The sequence below is a fragment of the Prionailurus bengalensis genome, chromosome X, assembly GCF_016509475.1.
Source record: "Prionailurus bengalensis isolate Pbe53 chromosome X, Fcat_Pben_1.1_paternal_pri, whole genome shotgun sequence".
NCBI classification, from domain to species: domain Eukaryota; kingdom Metazoa; phylum Chordata; class Mammalia; order Carnivora; family Felidae; genus Prionailurus; species Prionailurus bengalensis.
In genome coordinates, this window is record NC_057361.1 from 98,153,775 (window position 1) to 98,174,874 (window position 21,100).

Genomic DNA, 21,100 nt, shown 5'->3' on the forward strand with positions numbered 1-21,100 from the left:
ATTTGCACCTCCTGCGCAAGTTTCTAGAACGAAATCCAGTCCCGCGGCACCGCATCGGTAGAAGACAAGTTGGAGCGTGAAGCCGGCCTGGCTCTGGAGAGACACTCGGGAGCGGCTTCCGTGTCTCGCGGGGAAAGGGGCGGAAAAGACGAACGGAACGGTAACTGGAGCGTGCGTTAATGAGACACTTGATAATCGCCGAGTCCCGCTGGCTGGATTGGGAGAGCTCCGTCGAGGGAGGCTGCTTCCTAATTCCCACGCCTCGGAACTCTGCTCCTCAGTCTTTAGTGACCGAAACCCCTCCCTTGAGATCTACGGAGGTGGGAGCCTCTCGCCGCTGGGGTGGGTGGGGGGGCACCTCTGGGGCTGGCGTGGAACAGCGCCTTTGGGGTGACAAGGCTATTTTGAGATGTGGAGCAGGCATGTGTGATTTTTGAACCAGTTACCTAATGGCCCAGTGACCTCTTTGTCAATCGCAATGAAAACTTTGTATTTAACCTTGTTTTAGCCACTCGAATAGCTGGGCGTTAAGCGGCCGGTTCCCTTCCCCCCACCCCCTCACCGTCTCTCTCCTTCCTGCCCTCCCTCCCTCCCTCTCTCGCTCTCTCTCTCTCTCTCTTTCCCTCTCTCCACCCCCTCCTTCTTATTCCTTCTTCACTCTCATTTGATAGCACCAAAAGAACACAATACAAGGATGTAACTGGTGGGCAAAGATAGCTATTTCCAGACAAGCCAAGCATTTTATCCGGGCTGACATCTAACTGAAAGCATTTATTATTACTATTGTTTACTCCACCGCTGTGACAATGTGAAATGCTTTCTTGTGAGAAAATCCGGCTCTACTCTGATTTATAAATGCCTCCCTGACGTGTTTTCTGAAATCATTACCTAAAGCGGTAAATAAAAGGGAGAGGAATTCGAGTATATTCCTATTTCGAGCTCTCTCTCCATGGAGTTCTCTCTCTCTCTCTGGAGTGGGGCGAGAGGGAAGGGAGAGAGACAGAGAGGGACAGAGAAAGCTATGTTGTCAGTACGTGCAGGTACACACAGATAGATGATGTCTGTTCCAGATGTGCACATGCTCACAGCCGTGTCACGGAGTGCAGAGGGAATCCGATGTGACTCTACTTCCCAAGCCCTGCCGCTTCCTAGCTAGCTGTGTGACCTTGGGCAAGTCATCCAACCCGAGTCTTAATTTCCGCAATAGTAAAGCGGAACTAATCCTCGTTACCGCCTATCAATGTACAAGGTTAATTTATATGAAAAACAGTTTTAGAGGCACCCAGAATAGCAAGTGAAATCTACTCCACCTGTTCCTTGCCACGTTACTCAGTCGGCCTTTCTAGAGGAGCGGAGCAGCTCTGAAGCTAGAAGCGAATTGCGTCCTGAAAGGTGATACATTCGAAGCATCTGAACTTTGAGTTATTTCAAGGCAATCATTATACCACATCTGTGGCAGCATTCTTGTCTGTGACCACTCGATCAGGGCGTTTTGTGCGCAGTTCTTGCTAAGAGTTGCCGTTTCCTTCGGTGTCTGTTTCACCCATCTGCTCGTGAAGTGTCAGGATTTACTGCAGTTAACTAGCCAGCGATATCGTTGTTTGACAAAAGGCCCAATTTTGAAATTCTTGGGAAAAACAGTTTTGCAGGTACAGACTCCTCAGTCGTTGCCACCATTAACGTCATCGACTAATGTACAACAAGTATTCGGATTCACAGCATTCAGATTACTGCAGATTATGAGACTTTCTCGTTTGGCCGTTCTAGTAGATCACAGCAGTGGTTTCCAAATCAGCCTGCCAATTTTTTTTTTAACGTTTATTTATTTTTGAGACAGAGAGAGACAGAGCATGAACGGGGGAAGGTCAGAGAGAGAAGGAGACGCAGAATCGGAAACAGGCTCCAGGCTCTGAGCGGTCAGCACAGAGCCCGACGCGGGGCTCGAACTCACGGACCGCGAGATCGTGACCTGAGCCGAAGTCGGACGCTTAACCGACTGAGCCACCCAGGTGCCCTATTGCCAATCACACTTTTGAGAGACATGGTAAAATGTGAAATAAACACTTTGGACAAGTACATAAAAATTAAAAAACGTATTCTCTTAACAAAATATTGTAAAGAGGATACTCAGTCAGCCTTTCTCAGTTCAAGAACTAAAACACGGCCAGGACCCCAGAAGCCTTCTGTGTGCCACTTCCAAATCACGACTCCTTGCCCCCCGCCCACCGAAACCGCTACCTTGACTTTTGTCTCTTCTTTTTAGCTTTTTAAGTTGATTTATTTATTTTGAGAGAGAGAGAGAGAATCCCAAGTAGGCTCCGCACTGTCAGCGCAGAGCCCGGCATGGGGCTCAAACTCGCCAACCGTGACGTCGTGACCTGAGCTGAAATCAAGAGTTGGACGCTTAACCGACTGAGCCACCTAGGTTCCCCCTTGTCTCCTCTGTTTAAAAAATAGTTTCACCACCCATGTATGCGTCTCTAAGTGGGGTAATTTAGCTTTACCTATTTCTAAAAAACTTTACATAAATCGAATTGTCCTGTTTCTTTTTGTTCTGGCTTCTTTACCGCAGTATTAAGGTTTATTTATTCATGTCGCTGCGCGTCGTCGGTGAAGTTTGTTTGTTTTCATTAGTGTATAGCATCCCCTTGTATGAACCTACCGCACAGTTTCTTTACCAGTTCTATGGTAGAGGGATATTTGGGCTGTCTCTAGTTTGGGGTTACTGCGGGTAGCATTGCCATGAGCAGTTTTTATGTATGCGCGTGCATTTAAATCTTTGCCCATTTTTGAGCGGGTTCTCTCTCTTTCTCTTACGGACTTATAGGAGCTCTACGTATGTTCTAGATACCAGGCCTCTGTTAGTCACGTGTGCTGGAAATCCCTTCTGCCACTTGCGGCTTGCCTCTCTGCTCTCTCAGTGGCATCTTCGGATGAACTTACAAGTTCTTGGTTTTCATGAAAATGATCAATCCTTTCATTTATAGTTAGTGGGGTTTTTTTTGTTTTTTTTTTTTTGGTGCCTACCTTGCCTAAGAAATCTTTTTTTCTTTTACCCGGAGGTCGTAAACGCATTCTGTTGTATCTTCTAAAAGCTTTACTGTCTCACGTTCCTCTTTCCAGCCCACACGGAAGTGATTTTTTGTGCGCGGTGTGGCAGACAGTCCAACTTCCATTTCCCCATAGGGACAGCCCACTACCCCAAATAGCATTTATTGAGGATGCTATTCATGTATTGAAAATCCCGCGCTCTGCTTTGAAGTGCCACAGTTGTCATAAATGAAGCATCTGGATCTGGGTCTATTCCTGGGCTTTCTATTCTATCCCCGGATCTGTGTGTCCTTGTGCTAGCCCTACACCGTTTCCATCACGGCTGCTTTATAATAAGGTCTCACGTCTGGTGGAGCAAGTCCTCCCACACTGCTGCTCGTAGAGGCGTCCTGGCACCTCTTGACCCTTTGCCTTGCCTCACACAGTTTAGAAATCAACTTGTCAAGTCCTGCAAAAACAAACGCGTGAAATAAGCCGCCGGGATTTCCATCGGGACTTGACTAGGTCTTCTCTGCTTCCTTGCAGTGAGGCGTTCATAGTTTTTCTCCTACAGAGGGCTGGTACAGCTTTTGTTGGGTTTATTCCCGGGTGCTCGATTGTCGAAAGCAGTTGTCAATGTTACCGTGTTTAAAAGCGTGCTTTCTCGTGTCGCTTCGCTGCCGTATGGAACACAGTTGCGGGCGTGTGTATATGTAACTAACATCCTTGCCCATACTAGCACTTCTTACGGATTCTAAGACTCATCCTGCAGATTCCTTTAGATTTTCCCAGTCCACCATCGCACAGACTTGGTTTTTTCCATCCTAGTCCTCGTACTTCTCTATGTTTCTTCTCGCCTTAGTACGCTGGTTAGGACCTCCATCATAAAGAGTGCTTTTGAAAATTAATTTCAGCTTTTGGCCGACTTAATAACTGGCGTCTATTAATTACGCTAAGCAAATTAACTGCGTCTTAAAACAGGATTGAAACATTCAAAAAGGAGGAAAAGTGAATATATGAAAAGCCTCCCTCCTACTCCAAACCTTCATTGGCTTAATTTCAACGTTTTGGCAAGTTTCATTCGTACGGGCGTGTACTTGCGAAACCTCGCCTTTCCGACGTCCTGTTCGACGTCTGTCCTCTCACCTCCCACAAGTCCGGTGCCCCCTGTCCCTGTCACGTGCCGGCGCCTAGCTCCGCGTCAGCACGCAGTAGGCACCCGGAGCACTTGTGCCGAGTGGACAAGTGAGAATCTGTTTGGTGGAGAGCTTGTTAAATCGAAATTGATTGCTCTTAAGAAACTCTTTCCTTTCCCACAAGATGCTTTCCCCTCAAATTCCACTAGAATTTTTTCTTTTTTTTTTAAATCAAGAAAGAGGGGAATGTGCCAGCAGCTGCTAGTCTTTTCCTCGGCAGATTTGGTAATTAGGTTTGGAGACCTGTACAGAGGATTTGCCCATGCGGAGATTAGTAGGATTGTGAAATACAGTGACTCGCAATCCTGGCTGCACATTCAAACCACCAAGGAGCTTTAAAAGAAAAAAAGATAATAATAATCCTGATGCCTGGCCTTTGCCCTGGACCAACTGACCCGAACCTCTGCAGGCGTGGTCCTGGCACCTGTAGTTTTTCAAAGGTCTGCAGGTGATGGTGGGGCGCACGGGGAGGAGCAGGAGGTAGGGTTTACAAAGGCACACGAGGAGATGTTTGGGGGCGATGGGTGTGTTCGTGACCTTGGTTGCGGAGATAGTTTCATAGGTGTGTACGTCTGTGAAAACTTAGCAGATTGTACACCGTAAGTACGTGCCGTTTATTGCACGTCAATTAGACATCGGTAAAGCCGTTTAAAGAAAAAGCGCCCCAGGTGATTCTCACACACCAATAGGGCCGAGAGTCGCGGTTTTAACAGAAAGAGCACACGACTGCTAGTGGAAGTTGGATAGACCTTCATCTGCCAACAGACGAGCCACTTTGTCCCCTCTGGAGCTCAGTTTCATTCTGGTTGCTGGGTTCAGTCTTTCTCTCCAGTACTTTTCAGCTCTGACATTTTGATTCTGCTCAGCCTGGCCGTGTGGGCCAGGCTGTTGGTACACCTCCCGGCCACACGAGGGGGCTGTGCAGCTGGCGGCCTCTTCCTCGCAACTGAACGCTGGTGAGGTCAAAACAGGCTGGTCAGGCGTCTGTCTTTCCCTTTTGTCTGTCCTCTTGGTGAGCGCCAGCCCCACTTCTGAACCACCGTCGTCAGCTGCCCCCACCCGGTGGTCCTGCCGCAGGTGAGCCTTTCTTTTTCCAAAAGCAAAGTAAATCTGTGAATCTCTGAATGGGTAGAACGGCTTTTAAAAAGATTCCCCACGCTGCTTTGAAATTAGCCGGCTCCTGTAAAGGAATTAAAATAGGATCTAATTGAAGTGCATGTGTGCATACCTACGTATGTTTATGTGTATGTGTTCATCAGTAAGCACACTGACAGAATTACTCTACTGCCCCCAAGAAAATGATCCATTCATACAAAAGGCAGTTACGTGTTTGTTGCAGGCACAATTTCGGGATCCTTCAGGCAGTAAACATTGCTTAGGTAAAAATGGAATGAAGGCTAGCAAATAAGCCAAGTCTTTTTTCCGTTGTGCATATGACATAAGGTACTTAAATGAATGAATGTGTGAGACGGAGTGTGTGTGTGTCTGTGTGTGTGCTCATCTGTCTCTGTGTTTACATATCCTCAGGCGAGCAGGTTGGCTAAATATTTTAGAATGTAATCTACTTAGACCCTCCGGGCATTAATCTCGCTTTTTCTGAGACCTGACAGGGAAAAACAATCTGGATGCCAGTCGGAAGAGGCTGACTAGAACTAATGTTACAGAATGATCTAGCTATATCAGAAATGTTGATAAATGCATTATTTTCAAATCCAGCTCAGAAATAAAAAGCAAATGCTTTTCTGAAGCACAGCAACTGCAGGGAATTCTGGTAAAAAAGAAAGGACCCTCCCCCACCCTTGCACACACGGAATTTTCCGAATAACACTGTAGAACCTTAACATTGAGTAGCTCTTTTATTTTTTTCTGTCTGATTGCATCATTTTTCTTCCATTTTGATTCCTAAATTTCAGATTATTCTACGAGCCAGTCACAACACCTTGTGGTCATACATTTTGTTTAAAATGCCTTGAAAGATGCCTAGATCACAATGCAAAGTGTCCGCTGTGCAAAGATGGTCTTTCACAGGTAAAATATTATTTCTTTCTTGATTAGGTTAGATTATTTGGACTTGGATACTAAAATGGTGTCCTGTTTGATCCTAAGCCAGTGCACTGTGCTAGGGAAAAATACCCTCTCACACCACCTGTCTATCTTTCCCGTCTTACAGCTACCCCTCCCCTCTTTGCCAAGTCCTTCAGGAAAATGAGGCGACATCCAGCTTTTTATGAACTGCCAACAGTGAAATTAATTTGTGTTGGAAACAAAAGTATTAAATCGATGGCAGACATGGGTCCTGGTGCTAAGCCCATCCCTCGTGGCACCTGGTGCACTGCCATCTTGGGTGAATCCTCTGTCCTCTCTGGGATTGGACTAGACGAGCTCTGAAATCTTCTTGTCATCCATGTTTGTTCTGTGGTTTGCAGAGATCACTCCCAGGTCCCCAGAAAAACCTCGCAGACCTTCAGCGAGGTCCTTGTCCCGCCCCCCACCCCCACCCCCCACCCCCCCAGCTGCTGTACTTATTAGCAGATATTTAGCTACTTGGAAAGCTCTGGGGCTTCCAAGTCCTTTCAGATGAACCACACGGACTGCCACCATCGTTTTTCAGGTGGACCCAATGGAATTTCCTATAGCACAGGAAGGCCCAGGAACCCACCTTGCTTTCCCTCCCCCAAGGACTTGTGTGGCACACATTACAGCCAGTGTTAATGTTCCTTGACCCTCGTCTTCCCTGAGGAGAGCTCAGCGATGCAGGACACCCTCTAGGTGAATGTAGGTCCAGTGAAGTCACATGTTGAGTTTTCCCAACACCTGAACGTTTAAACTAAGAGAATGGAGTGAAATGATCATCCAGGACGACCCTGGGGTGTGTATTGGGTTGGAGGGGAGGGTCCCTGCCATCCCTTGCCTCGATCAAGGGGTGGGATTTTCCTGGCCTGATTGTGGGGGAGAGGCCCGCGGTCCTTATACTTAAATATACATCTGTGTTGTGGTAACACTACAACATCCAAATAAGCAGAAAGAAGAAAAACCTACCCGTATGCTCAGCACCTGGAGAAAACCACCAGCAACATTTTACTGTGTGCCTGTCCTGGGTTTTTGTTTTAGCATCAGTGGGGGAGTCACCTCCTCCATGGATTAGCTACCTCCCGAGTCATTGCTTTTCTCCAAAGACTGGGACGGGGCAAAGCAGTGGATCTTCTGCAGCCAGGCGATGGCAGTGGCTGAGAAGGCATCCTAGAAGCAGATGCTGTGGGGTCCCAGAAAATGTTCTCGTCTCTCTCTGCGTGTTCACACAGGGTCGCACTTACACCATTTCCAAGAGAGAGAAATATTTTATTCTAATCGCGTTCACTGCAGAATAGACACACACAGCCCATACTGGGAAAGGAAAAATAGTCTCGAACCAGCAATTTTATACTCAGGAGCTCCCCCTGCTGGGTCTGGGTGGGTAGTGTCCGTAGCAAACAGTTCGCAGATGTTTTAACTCCCGTGGTCTGGTTCACACAGCTCAATTCCCTCTACCTACGGATCCCTGGATATGCGTGAAGTTAGTTAGGGGTGTTTGGGAGGATAGTAATAGTGACACTTGGGCCTGAGTTCGGTTCTGAATTCATGGCTTATAACATAATTTCAGTGATACCTAGATGGTATATTTAAAAAACAAATAGACACAATCCCCAGTATTTAGCTGTTTTGTTTTCAGCTAAAGTTAGAGGGGGAAAAATATTTAGACTGGCAATATCCAGAAGCCAAGCATTGAGGTGGGGCGGGGTGGGGGTGGGACGGGTCAGGAAAAGATCAGTGATGGACAGTGGCTTTCTCGTTCCCTGAACCTTTAGACCACAGACTTCCAGCATATCCCAGATGGAGACCATTTTTGCCAGCTTGTAAATGCAGTAACCAATAAAAGGAAAAGGAAGGGTTTCCCCCCTTTTTTGACAAGAACATAATCTCAACTTGAGTGTTTTGGGAAAGCTAAACTTTTGAAACTTCAATGCGGGTCTTTTCCCCTTGTTAAAGTATTTTTTTCTAATTATAAAAGTAATCGCATGTAACATCCAGAGAATACGTGCATGATGATGTTACCAGCTGCTAATGTGTGGGCCCGAATTACTCTCAATGTGTGGTTGATTCAGCTGTTCTGCTGATTACATGAGAAGTGCTTTGTGGTTTTCTGATGGCTGCATAATGTCTCGGTGCCCTGTTGCCTCTGTAGTGCTTGGCATCCAGAAAATATAGCAAAAATGTCATCATGGAAGAGCTAATAGCTAAATTCCTGCCGGAAGAATTCAAGGAACGCAGGCGGCTTTATGAAGAAGAAATGGAAGAACTTTCTAAGTACGTATATGCGTCTCTTTTCAGTTTCACTCATAGCAGCTCGTAGAACTGAATGTGCACGTTTCTCCCTAACTGCTCACTTAGCAATATCGTGCCGGTAGCTGGATGTTGGCCTCGGTGGGCGTATCTACACTATATAGAAATTGGCAATCGCTATGAGCCGGAGCTTTCCACCGGCCGACAGCCAGCTGTCCGGCAGTTGCCAGCACGCCCCTGAAGACGCATAAGCCAAACCACTGACCAGGTCAACGTCTTGGCGCTAGTAACTGGGAGTCACTGGTAGGAGCAAAGCGAAGCAGCTAGATCAGGGGAACTTACACGGCGTGCGGGCGTTTGTTTGCAGAAACCTCAGAAGGTGCTGGGAGGTTAAGGACCTTGGTGTCAGCCAGACCTGGGCCCGTGACCCAGTTTTGCCACAAAGCGAGGATCCTTCAGGACCTTAGGCAGGTCACTTGACCTGTCTGGGCCTCAGTTTCCTCATCTGTAGCTTGGGAATAGTGAAGTCCTTACCTCATGTGGAAGATCGCATGAGCTAGTGCACAGGAAGCACTCAATACGTGGTGGGAGTAAGGCTGCTGCTTGTTACACGCGTCCTCTGCCATGCACATTTGTGGCTGAGGGGTGGGTCTGGAGGTGCCCGTAGGGCTCCAAGCTCTCGGCCTGGCTGGAAGGACAGACCGCCTAGCAGAAGCAGCAGGAGGCGTTCTCTCACTTCTGCGTCTCATACCGCTGCCCTCCCACCTCCGGATCCCCAGTAGGGTCCTCGCAGCATTCTGGGGGCCAGGTTCCCGATCGCAAAAGCTGCCCTGGTTTTCTGCCCGCCCTGTAGAGCACATTTCTAAACTGCCACCGGTTCGTTTGAGTGGGCCTCCCGCTTCGAATACTGTGTTTTCCTGAGAAGCTAGAAACTAAATCCTATTGTTCTCATTGGCTTACAGTAGATCTAGTCAGGGCGTCTTTATCTTTACTTCTGATTCTTAAATTCACCGCGAGTCTCTCTGAGCCCTTGTCTCAAATATCGTTTAATGCTTTACTAATAAACACTGGGATATGCCAAGAGGGATTTCTCTTTAAAGAAATCCTAAACTGAATCCTCTGGGGGATTTGGGCAGATGGTCTTGTATCCATTGATAAGTTCCAGTACTGGATTTAGCAAAGAAGAGAACAGTGATCCAGGAGGAGCTGGCCCCATTGGCGTGGTTTCCCATCAGGCTGTGTGCCTGCTTCTTCATGGACACTCGAAGGGTAGACCCCTGGGTCCCGGCTCCAGACCTTATATCCCAGTGTCTCTGGGGTGATGCAGCCCAGTTGTCTGGATTTAAGGGCCCCCAGTGATTCTGACGCATGGGAACGTCACTGGGCTAGAGGACACTTGCCTCTCTTGTTGCTCCCTCCTCCTCCCGGCCGGGCCTGCCGAGCAGACCTTCTGGGGGCTTTGCAAATTTGTAAAGCTGATGAGACCTTGCAGAGATTTTCCCACCATCCCCCTGGAGAGCTGGGTCCGCTTTTACTGCCGGCAGGACACCTGAAGAGATTGTTCTGAGTAGAGGGCACGGGAGGAAGAAAGAACTATGAGGTTTAACTATCACCCACAATGTGAAGGTACTAGAGGACGTTTTTTAAGCCAAGTTGGAATGTACAGCATGTCAGTTTCAATCTCTTAGCTCTTAGGCTAACCTCTGCACCAGTAATGGGACTTAGCCCATAGTGTTGGTTGCATCTCAGTATTTTTTTTTTTTTAATCAGCCATCAAAACCTGAGGTCCCCTGGCCTTACTGTGGGGGAACCACAAAGTGACATTTGACCAACCTTTTTGTGTTCTGCTTCGCGGCTTTGAGAAATCTGTCATTTGCTCTTCCTGACAGCTTGAATAAGAACGTGCCTATTTTCGTGTGCACTATGGCCTACCCCACGGTTCCTTGTCCCCTGCACATTTTTGAGCCTTGTTACCGTCTGATGATCCGCAGATGCATCGAAACAGGTACAAGACAGTTTGGCATGTGCCTTGGAGATCCTGTCAAAGGGTAAGTGAGGAGCTACGTGAGTAAAGGGAGGTTGGGTAGAGAGGGATTTGGGCCTATTTGGGGTGCCCCCAGGAGATAGGGAGGCAGAGCTCCTGAGATTTAGCCAGCTCACGACCGTGAGCACCCATCGAGACCGGGGTCTCTCTGGCCCCTGGTTTACCATGTAACAGGCTGCCTATTTAAAGGAACCCCAAGGATTAATCTCTTGTTAAACGGGTGGTATATACTATAAAACTTGTTTTACTGTAAGACCGCGGGACCCGGGGTCCCCGTGTGTGGGTTCATGTTCCGGCTCCAACCTTGGAGCAAGTTTGCCTTTGGGCAAGTCACTTAACCTTTCTGTGACTCAGTTTCCTGACCGGTAAAGTGGGTACAATGATAGCGGGCGTGTTGGGAAGGTTGGTGCGTTAATGCACGTAAAGCACTGAGCACACCACACGCAGTGTATGCTCAATGAATGGGAGCAGTTACATTATTACAGGAAGATTTTTCTTGGCACAGGCGCTGCCTGTGGTGTAGTTGCAGCTGTAGCCCCCGGGGACAGGCAAATAGGCAGAAGCCCCTGGAGGCACAGCCCGGGGTTACAGAAACGGCTGGGGAGCCAGGCCGCAGAAACAACTCACCAAAAATGTACTTTCTTACGCATTCCCAATAAGCAGGTTTGCGGAATATGGCTGCATCCTAGAGATCAGAAATGTTCAGTTCTTTGCTGATGGCCGCTCGGTGGTGGACAGCGTAGGCAAGAGGCGCTTCAGGGTCCTCCATCAGGGCCAGCGAGATGGTTACAATACAGCCGACATTGAATACATTGAAGACCAAAAGGTGAGGGTGGCCCGTGCCAAGAATCCCAGGGCCAGGCTATCCCTGTAGCTTGGCGGGCAAAGGTGTTTGCAGAAGAATTGCTCGGCGCTGTCGGGGGGCCTTGGGATTTCTCACCAAATGGCTGCAGCGACATCGAATGCCGCCGGCTTGCCGTTCGATTGTAGGATGGCAGCAGGAGCACCCCGTGCCCTGGCTTTCCCCCTGGTTAGTTGCTGAGTTGTATTCCTGCATAAGAAATGCCAAGCCAGATCAACAACCCTGGGGCCCGTTCAGCCCAGGGGTCAGGTTTCTGCCAGAGATATCAAGGGATAGATCTGGGAGTGATATCTACACCCACGTATTTTGTGTACCAATTCGTTTATGTTTTCAAACATTTCATTTTGAGACGATTGTAGATTCACACGTACGTTCGTATTTTTAAATGCGCGACCCGGCTAAGGGTTCTTCCCTATAACGCGTCATCCCATCAAGGAGAAAGATAACGTGTCCAGTTCATCCTTGGTTTTCTGGACTAATCGGAAGAACAAGAAGTAAATAATCCCACGTTCGTTTATATTTACATTCACCATATAGTATAAGGTTAGTAAATGTTCGATCGACGAACGAAGGTATTGGACTTAGGAAATAGAGTTACACAGTGAGAAACAGACACACCTGTGTCCCTCTTCCCAGTGGACACTGGGAAAGCAGATATGAAACGTGAAAAGGAGAGAGGCATAAGCTAGCATAAGCGAGCTCAACAGCACGCCTCCACCCAGGCCAGTTCGCATCTCTGGTTTTCTGTCTATCTCGCTGTTTCAGCTAATGCGCCCGGCGGAAACTTTCTTCTTCCTCCGCACTCAGCAGTAGTCACACACAGCCCACCCTGTGGCTGAGGAGCCTTTCACACACCACACAGGAGAAAGCTGGGTGGGCGAACCTTCCTAGGGACGCAGGCCGGATGCCCGAAGGGAGTCTGGTGTCAGCAGAAGCTTTGGGAGTGATGGAGAAGGGACAGAGTGCTTCATTTCCACTTTGATACTTTCAGGTTCAAGGAGAGGATCAGGCCGAGCTCATGGGATTACATAACTGTGTCTATGAGCAAGCGTCATCATGGTTTCATTCGCTCAAAACCTCTCTGAAGAATCGGATACTCAATCACTTTGGTCCAATGCCAGAGAAAGATGCTGATCCTCAGGTATATAAAAATGTCTCTCTGTAACGGGCTGCCCCCACCAGATGAGAGAGCCCAGGGTTTGGGATTGGGTGGGTGCATGGTTGCCATTCAGCAGATCGAGTGCAGAGAGGGAGATAGATCCAATTTGGTACTGTTTCACCGGGCAGTGGGCATCAGGGGTAAGACTCAAGGATCTGAAGTCACAATTGGAGTGATAAAGGAAAGCGGTAGGAACTTGGATCCCAGACAGGCTTTGAGACATAAGTCAGGTGAGAGATTGGGAACATAGACACCATCCACCAAAGAACCTTCAGTGGGAGTCCAGATTCACACCATGGTAATGTGTTGGGGTGACAAGATTCACACAAAGGCCAAGCTTAAGAGAAGGGTATCCCGGGAGCTGAGACTAAAGGCTTCTATTTCATAACCGTCACCCCCATTGCTGCAGGCACCAGTCGCCTTACAGGATTCCAGCTGCCAGACCGCAGCACCTTCTCATCTCTGGGTCCCTCCCTGCTTAGCCCTGCGGATGTAGACCCTTGTCATTGTCCTCATCAGGGGTGAGCAGGTCCTGAGCAAACAGACCCAATCTTTAAATTTGCCCTTTGCCGAGTTAAACTAGAAAGCAGTTGATTAGGTGCTACTGGGTCAAGTCTGTTTCCTGGGGGGACAGGCCCACTTGAGAGATCAAGCTGCAGATCGGAAGCTCTTCGGGCAAGTGGAGATAGTTGAGTTTCACCAACTCAACTTTGGTTGCCTGATAAATCGGACAATACTGTCTCTCTAGGACGAGGCTGGAGATAACTTAGTCAAGTATTTGCCCACCGTCACCCTTCCTGCATTCTGAGCTGGCTCCCCTACGTCGTCACCTCTGTGACTTCCTTGATTCTTTACTTACACTCATTCCTGACTCTGTCACAGTAGTAAGAATGTGTATGTTCTGATTTCACTGCCAACAGACTGATCCTTACCGCTCTAGCTGTGTGACCTTGGGTAAGACCCGCCCCTTTCTCAACTTGTCTCCCAGCTCTGGAATGAGGGAGGTGGATGAGGAGGTCTCTAACGTCCCCTCTTCCTCTTGCATCTGTGGCTACAGAACACCAGTCTGTTCCCTGATGGGCTGAAATGTCTCACTCTCTCCAGACCGCAAAGGTGGCTCCTTTGCCTCCGTGCAAAGGCACCGTGAAATGTTGAAGGGAGCAAGGCCAGTCAGTGCTTCCCAGTGACCCAGCTCCTGGCTCTGGGCCACTATGACTCAGGACTACATCAGAGCTCTGAGCAAGCTCATGATCAAGTTTAATGTTCCCCTTCACCTTCTGGAGAGCATTCTCCCTCAGTCAGGCAGAAGGTAGCGATCAGCAATGATACAGCAGCTTTCATAAGAGAAAACACAGATGCCACAGAGTGATTCATAAGGGCTCGATGACACAGAAAGTTGAAATCTTGGTTCATTTCCTTTCTTATTAGAACTGTTCTCACGTTGCTTTGGCAGCAGTCGCGCAAAAAAAAAAAAAAAATCATCCAGTTTGATCCAGTCAGTGCTGCAGCCCCAGCGGTGCCATTAATAAGAATGTTCTGAGCCTCAGAAGGAGGCTTCTCAGAAGCAGCCACAAGTGTTAACATCAGCTTAAATATCTTTGTTAATGGCCCTGGGAAAGAAAGTTTAGAATATGTCAGTTTCATATTCAGAACTAATAATAGGAGGGAGAGCCTGTTACAGATCACAGTGAGGGACAAAAAAGAATTCAAATGAAGCTATAGGCACAGAGAAGCCAAGAAGATGGCAAGGTTTGGGAAGAACCAGGTGAGCCCATTTGGAGGCAGATAATCCCATGTGTAGGTGGTCTGACCAGAAGGTGGTTCTCCACAGTCCTAAACCAACCTTCCGGAAGTTGTGATTGTTTCAGGCTCCATAGGAAGTAAGTCACCAGTGTCTTAAAACGTGTGGCTGGGAAGCTGCTGACAGACAGAATTTCGGTGAAGGATTCATGTGGGATGGGAAAGCTCCTCATTAGAAAGAAACCTGGGGACGTCATACATTTCTGACATGAATGTGTTCTCAAACTGGAATGTTTGCAAAGGGGGGTTGCTGTGCTTTGGGGCTGTGGACCACAGGCTCCGGTTTCAGAGGAGAGGCTCGCTGTGGCCTTGCACAGCGACATGGCGTATGTGGACTATGTTGCCTGCGGCCAGAAGCAGGGAAATACAGGGCGTTAAGAGACCTGCCAAGCCCAAGGGATCATGGGAATTGAAGGCCCATATGCTGTTAGGTGTCCGTCCCGAGAACCCGAACAGAATCTTGGAAGTGGACCAGACTGAGCAGTGGCTGGGAAGTATAGCGTATCTGTTGGGACACCGATCTGTTTGCTTTAACAACTACTAAACATGGCCGTGGCTTGAACCAGGCAGAGGGCTAGGGCAGCTCTGTCCCACAAGATCATTCAGCGACCCAGTCTCCTTCATCACAAAGCTCTATCATCCTTAGAATGTTACCCCTGTCTTCCCGATAGAAGAAAGCCGGTCACCACCGTGCTCACGCGCTAGCTAGGGGCAAGAGAGAAAGAGTGAGGCGGAAGGCACATGCCCCCTTCCCAGAGCATGGCCCCGAGGTTTCGGGCGTCCCTTCCCTTTACATCTCATTAGCCGGAACTTTTGTCTCGTGGCCGCCCCTCGCTGCCGCGCAGTCTCTGTCTTCTGCGTGGCCGTATGCCCAGCTCAGAGAAGGGGGGAAGTAGACGTGGGGGTGCCTAGCCGTCTGCCCGACACAGAAGCAGTTCCACCTGGGATGTTTGCCTTGCAGCTTGGGAAACCTGCAGGCCGATCTCACTTCTGCGGGAGTGGGGTGAAGCCGTGTGTTTCTCTGTTGTAGGTGAGCCCGAACGGTCCAGCCTGGTGCTGGTGGACATTAGCGGTTCTTCCACTGGAAAGCCGAGCTCAGCTCCCGTTCCTAGCGATGAGGTCCTTGAAGGACAGACTGAATGGGATTCGGCGAGTCCTGGCCTTTATATCCCGGAACCAAAACTAGCGAGAGTGGATCGCTGAGGAGAAGCCCCCACCCTCCCTGCCGGCTTGGGGGAGTCATCTTGTAAATATATCTAACTGCAATAACATCTTAACAGAAGGAAGTATCAAACAGGCATTTCCCTGCTGTTGATCGCAGAGAGGAATCGTGTAGAAAGGCCAGAAGCACGGGGCCTGTTTGAAACTTCCTGGCTGAAGATGCTTCTTGACATGCTGCACAACTACATGCTCAGCAGAGGTGTTTAAGAGCCCAGAAAAAAAAAAAATTCATTTGATTTTTGACATCCAGTTTTCTGGAAGTTTAAAATGGTTTTGCTTTCATTTTCTTTCTTGCACAGATAAACGTGTAGTTGAAATGTGAAGCACACATTCTGGTAACGCTGCTGCGTTATTTTCACGGACTTGGGTTCTCATTCCAGATGGCTCGGGTTTTATACGGCATTGTGTAGAAGAGAATGTTCATCCTTTCCGTTTTCATAATTTATTTTTTTTTTTTGGCACCACTGTATCCCTTTTTTCTACCTGTCTGTTTGTAACTGTTTAAGTGTACGTTACTGAAGAGCCAGTTGCTTTATTTATTAACGTGGTTTGCCATCTACCCAGGGGGAAGGAGCAGTGCTAGCAACGTGCCGTTTTTGCTTTAACCACATTCTGCTGTGTTTGATCCCGGTTCGCGAACCGTTTTTGTATCTGTCCCATTGGATGTGTAAAGGAGGTTCGGAATCACGCTGAGACCGTCGCTCGTCACGGGTTCCGTGTTGCTTTCGTTTGGAATTCAACAATATAAAATGCCTAAGCGATTTGGCAGGCGTTATGGAATAGGCCAGGGTGAAGGCAAACAATCCATTTTCTGGGTGGGACACCGAGCAGGGCCGAAGGAATGATTGCCCTTGAATGAAGAGGTGACTCAGAGGGGCGTCGTTTGTGAGTGATCTGTTTTAGGCATTTATTTTCAGCAATCTAATCAGAAGGGTCTCTCCCTTCTCCCCAGGGTTAGTTACCTGGCTGGCGCGTATGAAAACATATGATGAAGGGCTGCCGGTCATTGGAGGCGGAAAGAAGCCAGTAGAGACAGTAGAACCCTTAAAAACACAGACACGCTGTCTTTCGGGTTTGTACATCTTTTTAAAGGAAACAGACGACGAACCCGTGGTTTTAGCTAAACGCTGCCTTCCCTCCTAGCTGCCGCAGGCCAAAGATTTCAAGGTAGGGGAAGAACAGTGGGTAAGAATGTAAGAGGGAGCCCTTGTTTAGCTTGCTTAGTGCTAGTGTGGTTCTGTCAGTGCCAGGAGAACCTGAAAAAGACTGGGGGGGGGGGGCGGTGTCCCAACGACGGCGTGAGGAGATTAGGGCAGGCGAGAAGTGAATCACGCCATCTGTACCATCGTGCAAACTATCCCCCCACGTGATCCTTGGACGGACCCAGCGCAGCCCATCTACTCCTTCGAGGAGAGGTGAGTGCCTCAGGGAATCGACCTGACTTCTTCCCACTACCTGCAGCCAGAAACAGAGGAGAGAGTATGACGTGATCCACGTAAGCTGAAACCAAATGATCCCTTCTGAACTTGCTAAATGGGTGCTGGATTGTCAGAGCGTTGTGTTGTGTTACCAGGTTTGATGTTCGCAGCCAGACTGGGCCGGCAAAGAAGGGACGTATAGGCGTGGTTACTGCCCAAGCAAGCTCTGCAGGGCTCGGGGAGCAGGGAATTAAGCGTTCCTCTTCCGGCTCGGTGCCCAGCCAGCCAGAAGGTCAGAGCACAGTCCTCGTGAAATAGTTTCCTGTCATCTCGTGTAAATGCAGCAGAGGAAAGGTCGTAAACATCTGCGCTTGGTAGATGTTTTCCCTTGTGATGGAACTTCTTCTGGGCCCCAGTTTCCTCATCTAGCAAAGGGTAGTGACCAATGCCCCGTGTAGGGATGTTAACGGACATTATATGAGGTAACATATGTAAATCGCTTAGCACAGTGCCTAGCACCTAGGAGACATCCAAAAAGTAATAGCTGTGATTAGATTGTTCATAGTTACGGAATATCATCAGGGGCCCACACTTGCATAAAACACTGCCTTTCCATGCAGTACCCATATCTGCCCCTTTAAGCTTGGTTGGGGAGATCCCCACCGCTGATTTTCGGACCATAACTTGATGCTTTACAGTTAATTCCTTTTGGAGCCACGTCCGTTTGGGAAAACGAAAAGACTCGAGAAGAGATGAGGGTCAGAGACAAGGGAGGCTTCTGGGCCAGCCAGTTTTCCCTGTTCCAATAAGATTAAAAAGCAGTGCTGTCTGGAGGTCTAGAATTCCCAATATAATGGAAGCCTTAAGTTCTAGCTCCATTAGAATAACCAGCTCATCCCTCCTTGCTCTCCAAAAAGTATTAAAAATCTTGGCCGTGCCAGGGTGAACGGGTTTCACAGTCTGACTTCTGTGCTTAGTTCATGGGATTTGCTTATGCCGCCCCAACAAATTTATTTTGAACCTGCTGTGTACCAGGTACTGAGCCAGGCGATTTCACGTATGTGAGTTCATTAAATCACTTATTCTGCACAGCAGCCCTGTGAGATCAGTTATCACGCCCAGTATCACAGATGAGAAGGCTGAGGTTCTGCGATGTTAAATACTTAGTCCAGATAGCACAGTTGAGCAGTTACTAGCATAGCCAAGATTGACGTTGAACCCCTTCCTTTGCACATGTTTAACATCTTAAACAGTTTGTGTTGCACGTAATTGTATTAAACAGGCATGGCAACTGAGTCACCAAAGCTCCCCAGAAGCTCACAGTTCAGATGGAAGCTGCAGGCTCAATAAAATTCAGTTACCTCACACACATTTCTACTTAATCTCGGTAGAAAGGGAAGTTTGATTTTTTTTTTCTTTAAATAAAGTTCCACATCCTAGAATGTTCCATGTCGGTAAGTGAGCACCTAACTCCAGCAAACGTAGATCTTGGCTGGAACAGAGTTGCCCTGTACGTTCAGTGGCCTAAATAGACGTTTGGGTTATTTTATAGCAAGCTCTGGTTTCAGCAGTGGTGGGAGGCGGGGTGCAAGGCGAAGCCTTGGCTTTCTGTGGGATGTACTTGAATGGGGCAGTCAGTTGAATGTGGCCATTTTCGCCCCTTATAAATTGGTTTTGCTGCAAAGCTTGGGTTTGAAGAGAATACGGAGAAAAGACATAAAGCTAAATCTAGGCCAGAAGTACAAGGCTTCCCCCTTGGTAGATAGTGCCATTTATTTGGTTCATTTTCCTATCATGACCTAGATTATTTTTTCTGTGTATGTATATATATATATGTATATATATATATGTATATGTGTGTGTATGTGTGTGTGTGTGTGTGTATATATATGTATATATATGTGTGTGTGTGTGTGCGTGTGTGTGTGTGTATACACATTAGGTACCAGGCAGATACTATGCCTTTCTGCTTTGTACTGTACTACCACTGCTAGCTAATAACCAGCAAAATGTAGAAAATGAAAAATGATAAAGCTAATTTTCTATAGACAACCTGGAGAAAAGAGTGCTTGCCCCTGACTTAATGGGGGCAGAGAACTGACTATTTCAAGAATTTGCCTTTTCTGAAAGCCGACTGCTTCCCGCCCCGTGGGGCCAGTCGAGTCGCTGCGCTCGCTGCGTGTGTGGCGCTTCCAGCTCTGCCTGGGGGGCTGGCCTGGGCTCAGATAATCCCCTGTGACTGGCCGTCGGAGTCGCGGAGCTCCTGAGGCTGGCTCACAGCACCCAGAGGTCTCGTAACTGTCCACAGCCTGCATGCTGTTGATGGGCCAGAATCCACTGGGGACAGTGTGCCCCTTGCCAAACTCCATTTCCAAGATGGGAGTTTTATTCAGGGACTCGTTCCTTGAGTTCCCAACCTGTTGACTTTGCATCCGTTTCCTTTTATCAAGGCAGAATCATAGCAGAGGGGTTGGGGCAAGGATGCAAATGGAAGGCAGCCCCCATAGCGGAAAAGAATAGCTCTTTCAGCCCATCTGGGGCCTGAGGGATGAGGTTGATTTACGATTGAAAACGGTTCTGAAAAGCAGCCAGCTGCACGGGGGCTACCGCTTGGGGCCCTTCCTCAGTGCAGAGAGAAAGAAGGAAATGGAGTCATGTAAGATGTGCACATTCAGTTCCTCTTAGAATGATAGCTCCCACTGTCCAACTGTTTAATAATCTGGGTGGAGCACATCCAGAGTCGAAATGAAGACGTTTTCACTTACAAATAGGTATTTTGCAACGCGCCACGTTCACCTTGAGAGAGAAGTGCCTGTAATCTCTGTTCCTGGTGTCATTTTAAAGCTTTCGCTTCACGACTCTGTAGCCGTTTAAAAATTTGTCGCAGCAAATGTGATTAACAGAAGTTTACAAAGCAGCACTGTAGCTTGTGTGTCATGTTAAAAGTCGCCTCACGTTTAGCTAATGTAAAAGCAGCAACAATAAACAACAACAAAATAAAAGGAGAGCAAATAGGTCAATGTGGCATCATAGGCTTATCTGAGATAAACTAGTTCCATCATTTTATGCAGTCCTCAGTAATGCCCGGATTAAAATATCAAGCAAGGCATTCAAACAGTGGCAAATGTGTCTGTGTATTTGTTATTCCAGTTGTTTGTTAAGCAGCCATTTTTCTCTTGCACTGTAATAAACTGAAAGGGGAATTAAGATAATGCTTTCTTCCCCCCATATTGCTGTTCAACTACCTCTATATGCTTGGTTTCTCTTTAGGGTTTTCTTTCCTCCAAATCTGTACAAAAGCAAGATTTCAGCTCTTCCGCGTTGTCACAACAATGTGATATAGACAGTCTCTGTGAAAGCCGTTTGTTCATTAGGAATGTTTCCCGTTGTCTCACTTTGCATCTAACAGAATTCTACCCGGAACCTTAGGGCAAGAATCACCCAAATAGGTATCGTTTTTTGGAAGCCGAATAGAAAGGAAAGCTATTGGACCATTTAACTTGATCTCGTTCCCGTTGCTTATAATACGTTTGACCGGAAGACCTCTGGTCCAAGTAGCCTTGCACTTAGACACTAAGTTCTTATGCACTTGACAGTGAGGCCGGTGCGAGCTAATTAATGTGACTGATGTGTTCTGAAAACCTTGCCATAAACTGTTTTAAAAAATGCACCAGGAAATCTTGTTATTTACAGAATTTTGTCGAAGCATCTTGCCAATAATCCGCCCCTAGTTTACTTGTTAAGTCCATTCATATATTGGGTTTGCTTACAGCGGAACGCGCTACCTACTGTGTTTTCTTTGGCATTATAAAACATTTGTGAAAGTAAATGACGTTGTTTTTATTTCAGTTAAACTGTTTCTCAACGATGGGCTGTAGCTCAGGCCCAACGCGCGAACCTTTTGACAGGAACACTGGTAAACTTGGCGGGGGCAGGGAGCGGTGCTGACCGAGCGGAGACCAGCAAGAGAGAGTCAGCAATGCCTCGTCTTCTCAGTACCTATGGTAGTCTCCTGCCATCAGTGACTTTGTACAAGTTCTGTTCTGCCCC

The 21,100-nt window shown here is 47.9% G+C and overlaps 1 protein-coding gene across 4 annotated transcripts in view; it reads left to right on the forward strand.

Moving 5' to 3' along the window:
- The window catches only part of LONRF3 (LON peptidase N-terminal domain and ring finger 3), a 39,793-nt gene extending 18,914 nt beyond the window's left edge, over positions 1 to 20,879 (forward strand). For 3 of the 4 annotated variants that reach the window (XM_043571144.1, XM_043571146.1, XM_043571147.1), the window contains 6 exons: positions 6,140 to 6,254; positions 8,449 to 8,570; positions 10,436 to 10,594; positions 11,254 to 11,416; positions 12,444 to 12,593; positions 15,442 to 20,879. In XM_043571144.1, coding sequence (XP_043427079.1) covers positions 6,140 to 6,254; positions 8,449 to 8,570; positions 10,436 to 10,594; positions 11,254 to 11,416; positions 12,444 to 12,593; positions 15,442 to 15,597 — 865 coding nt within the window. In that variant the 3' untranslated portion in view covers positions 15,598 to 20,879. The remainder of the gene's footprint in view (positions 1 to 6,139; positions 6,255 to 8,448; positions 8,571 to 10,435; positions 10,595 to 11,253; positions 11,417 to 12,443; positions 12,594 to 15,441) is intronic. The other variant, XM_043571145.1, reaches the window with a different exon arrangement.
- Positions 20,880 to 21,100: the final 221 nt, after the last annotated feature.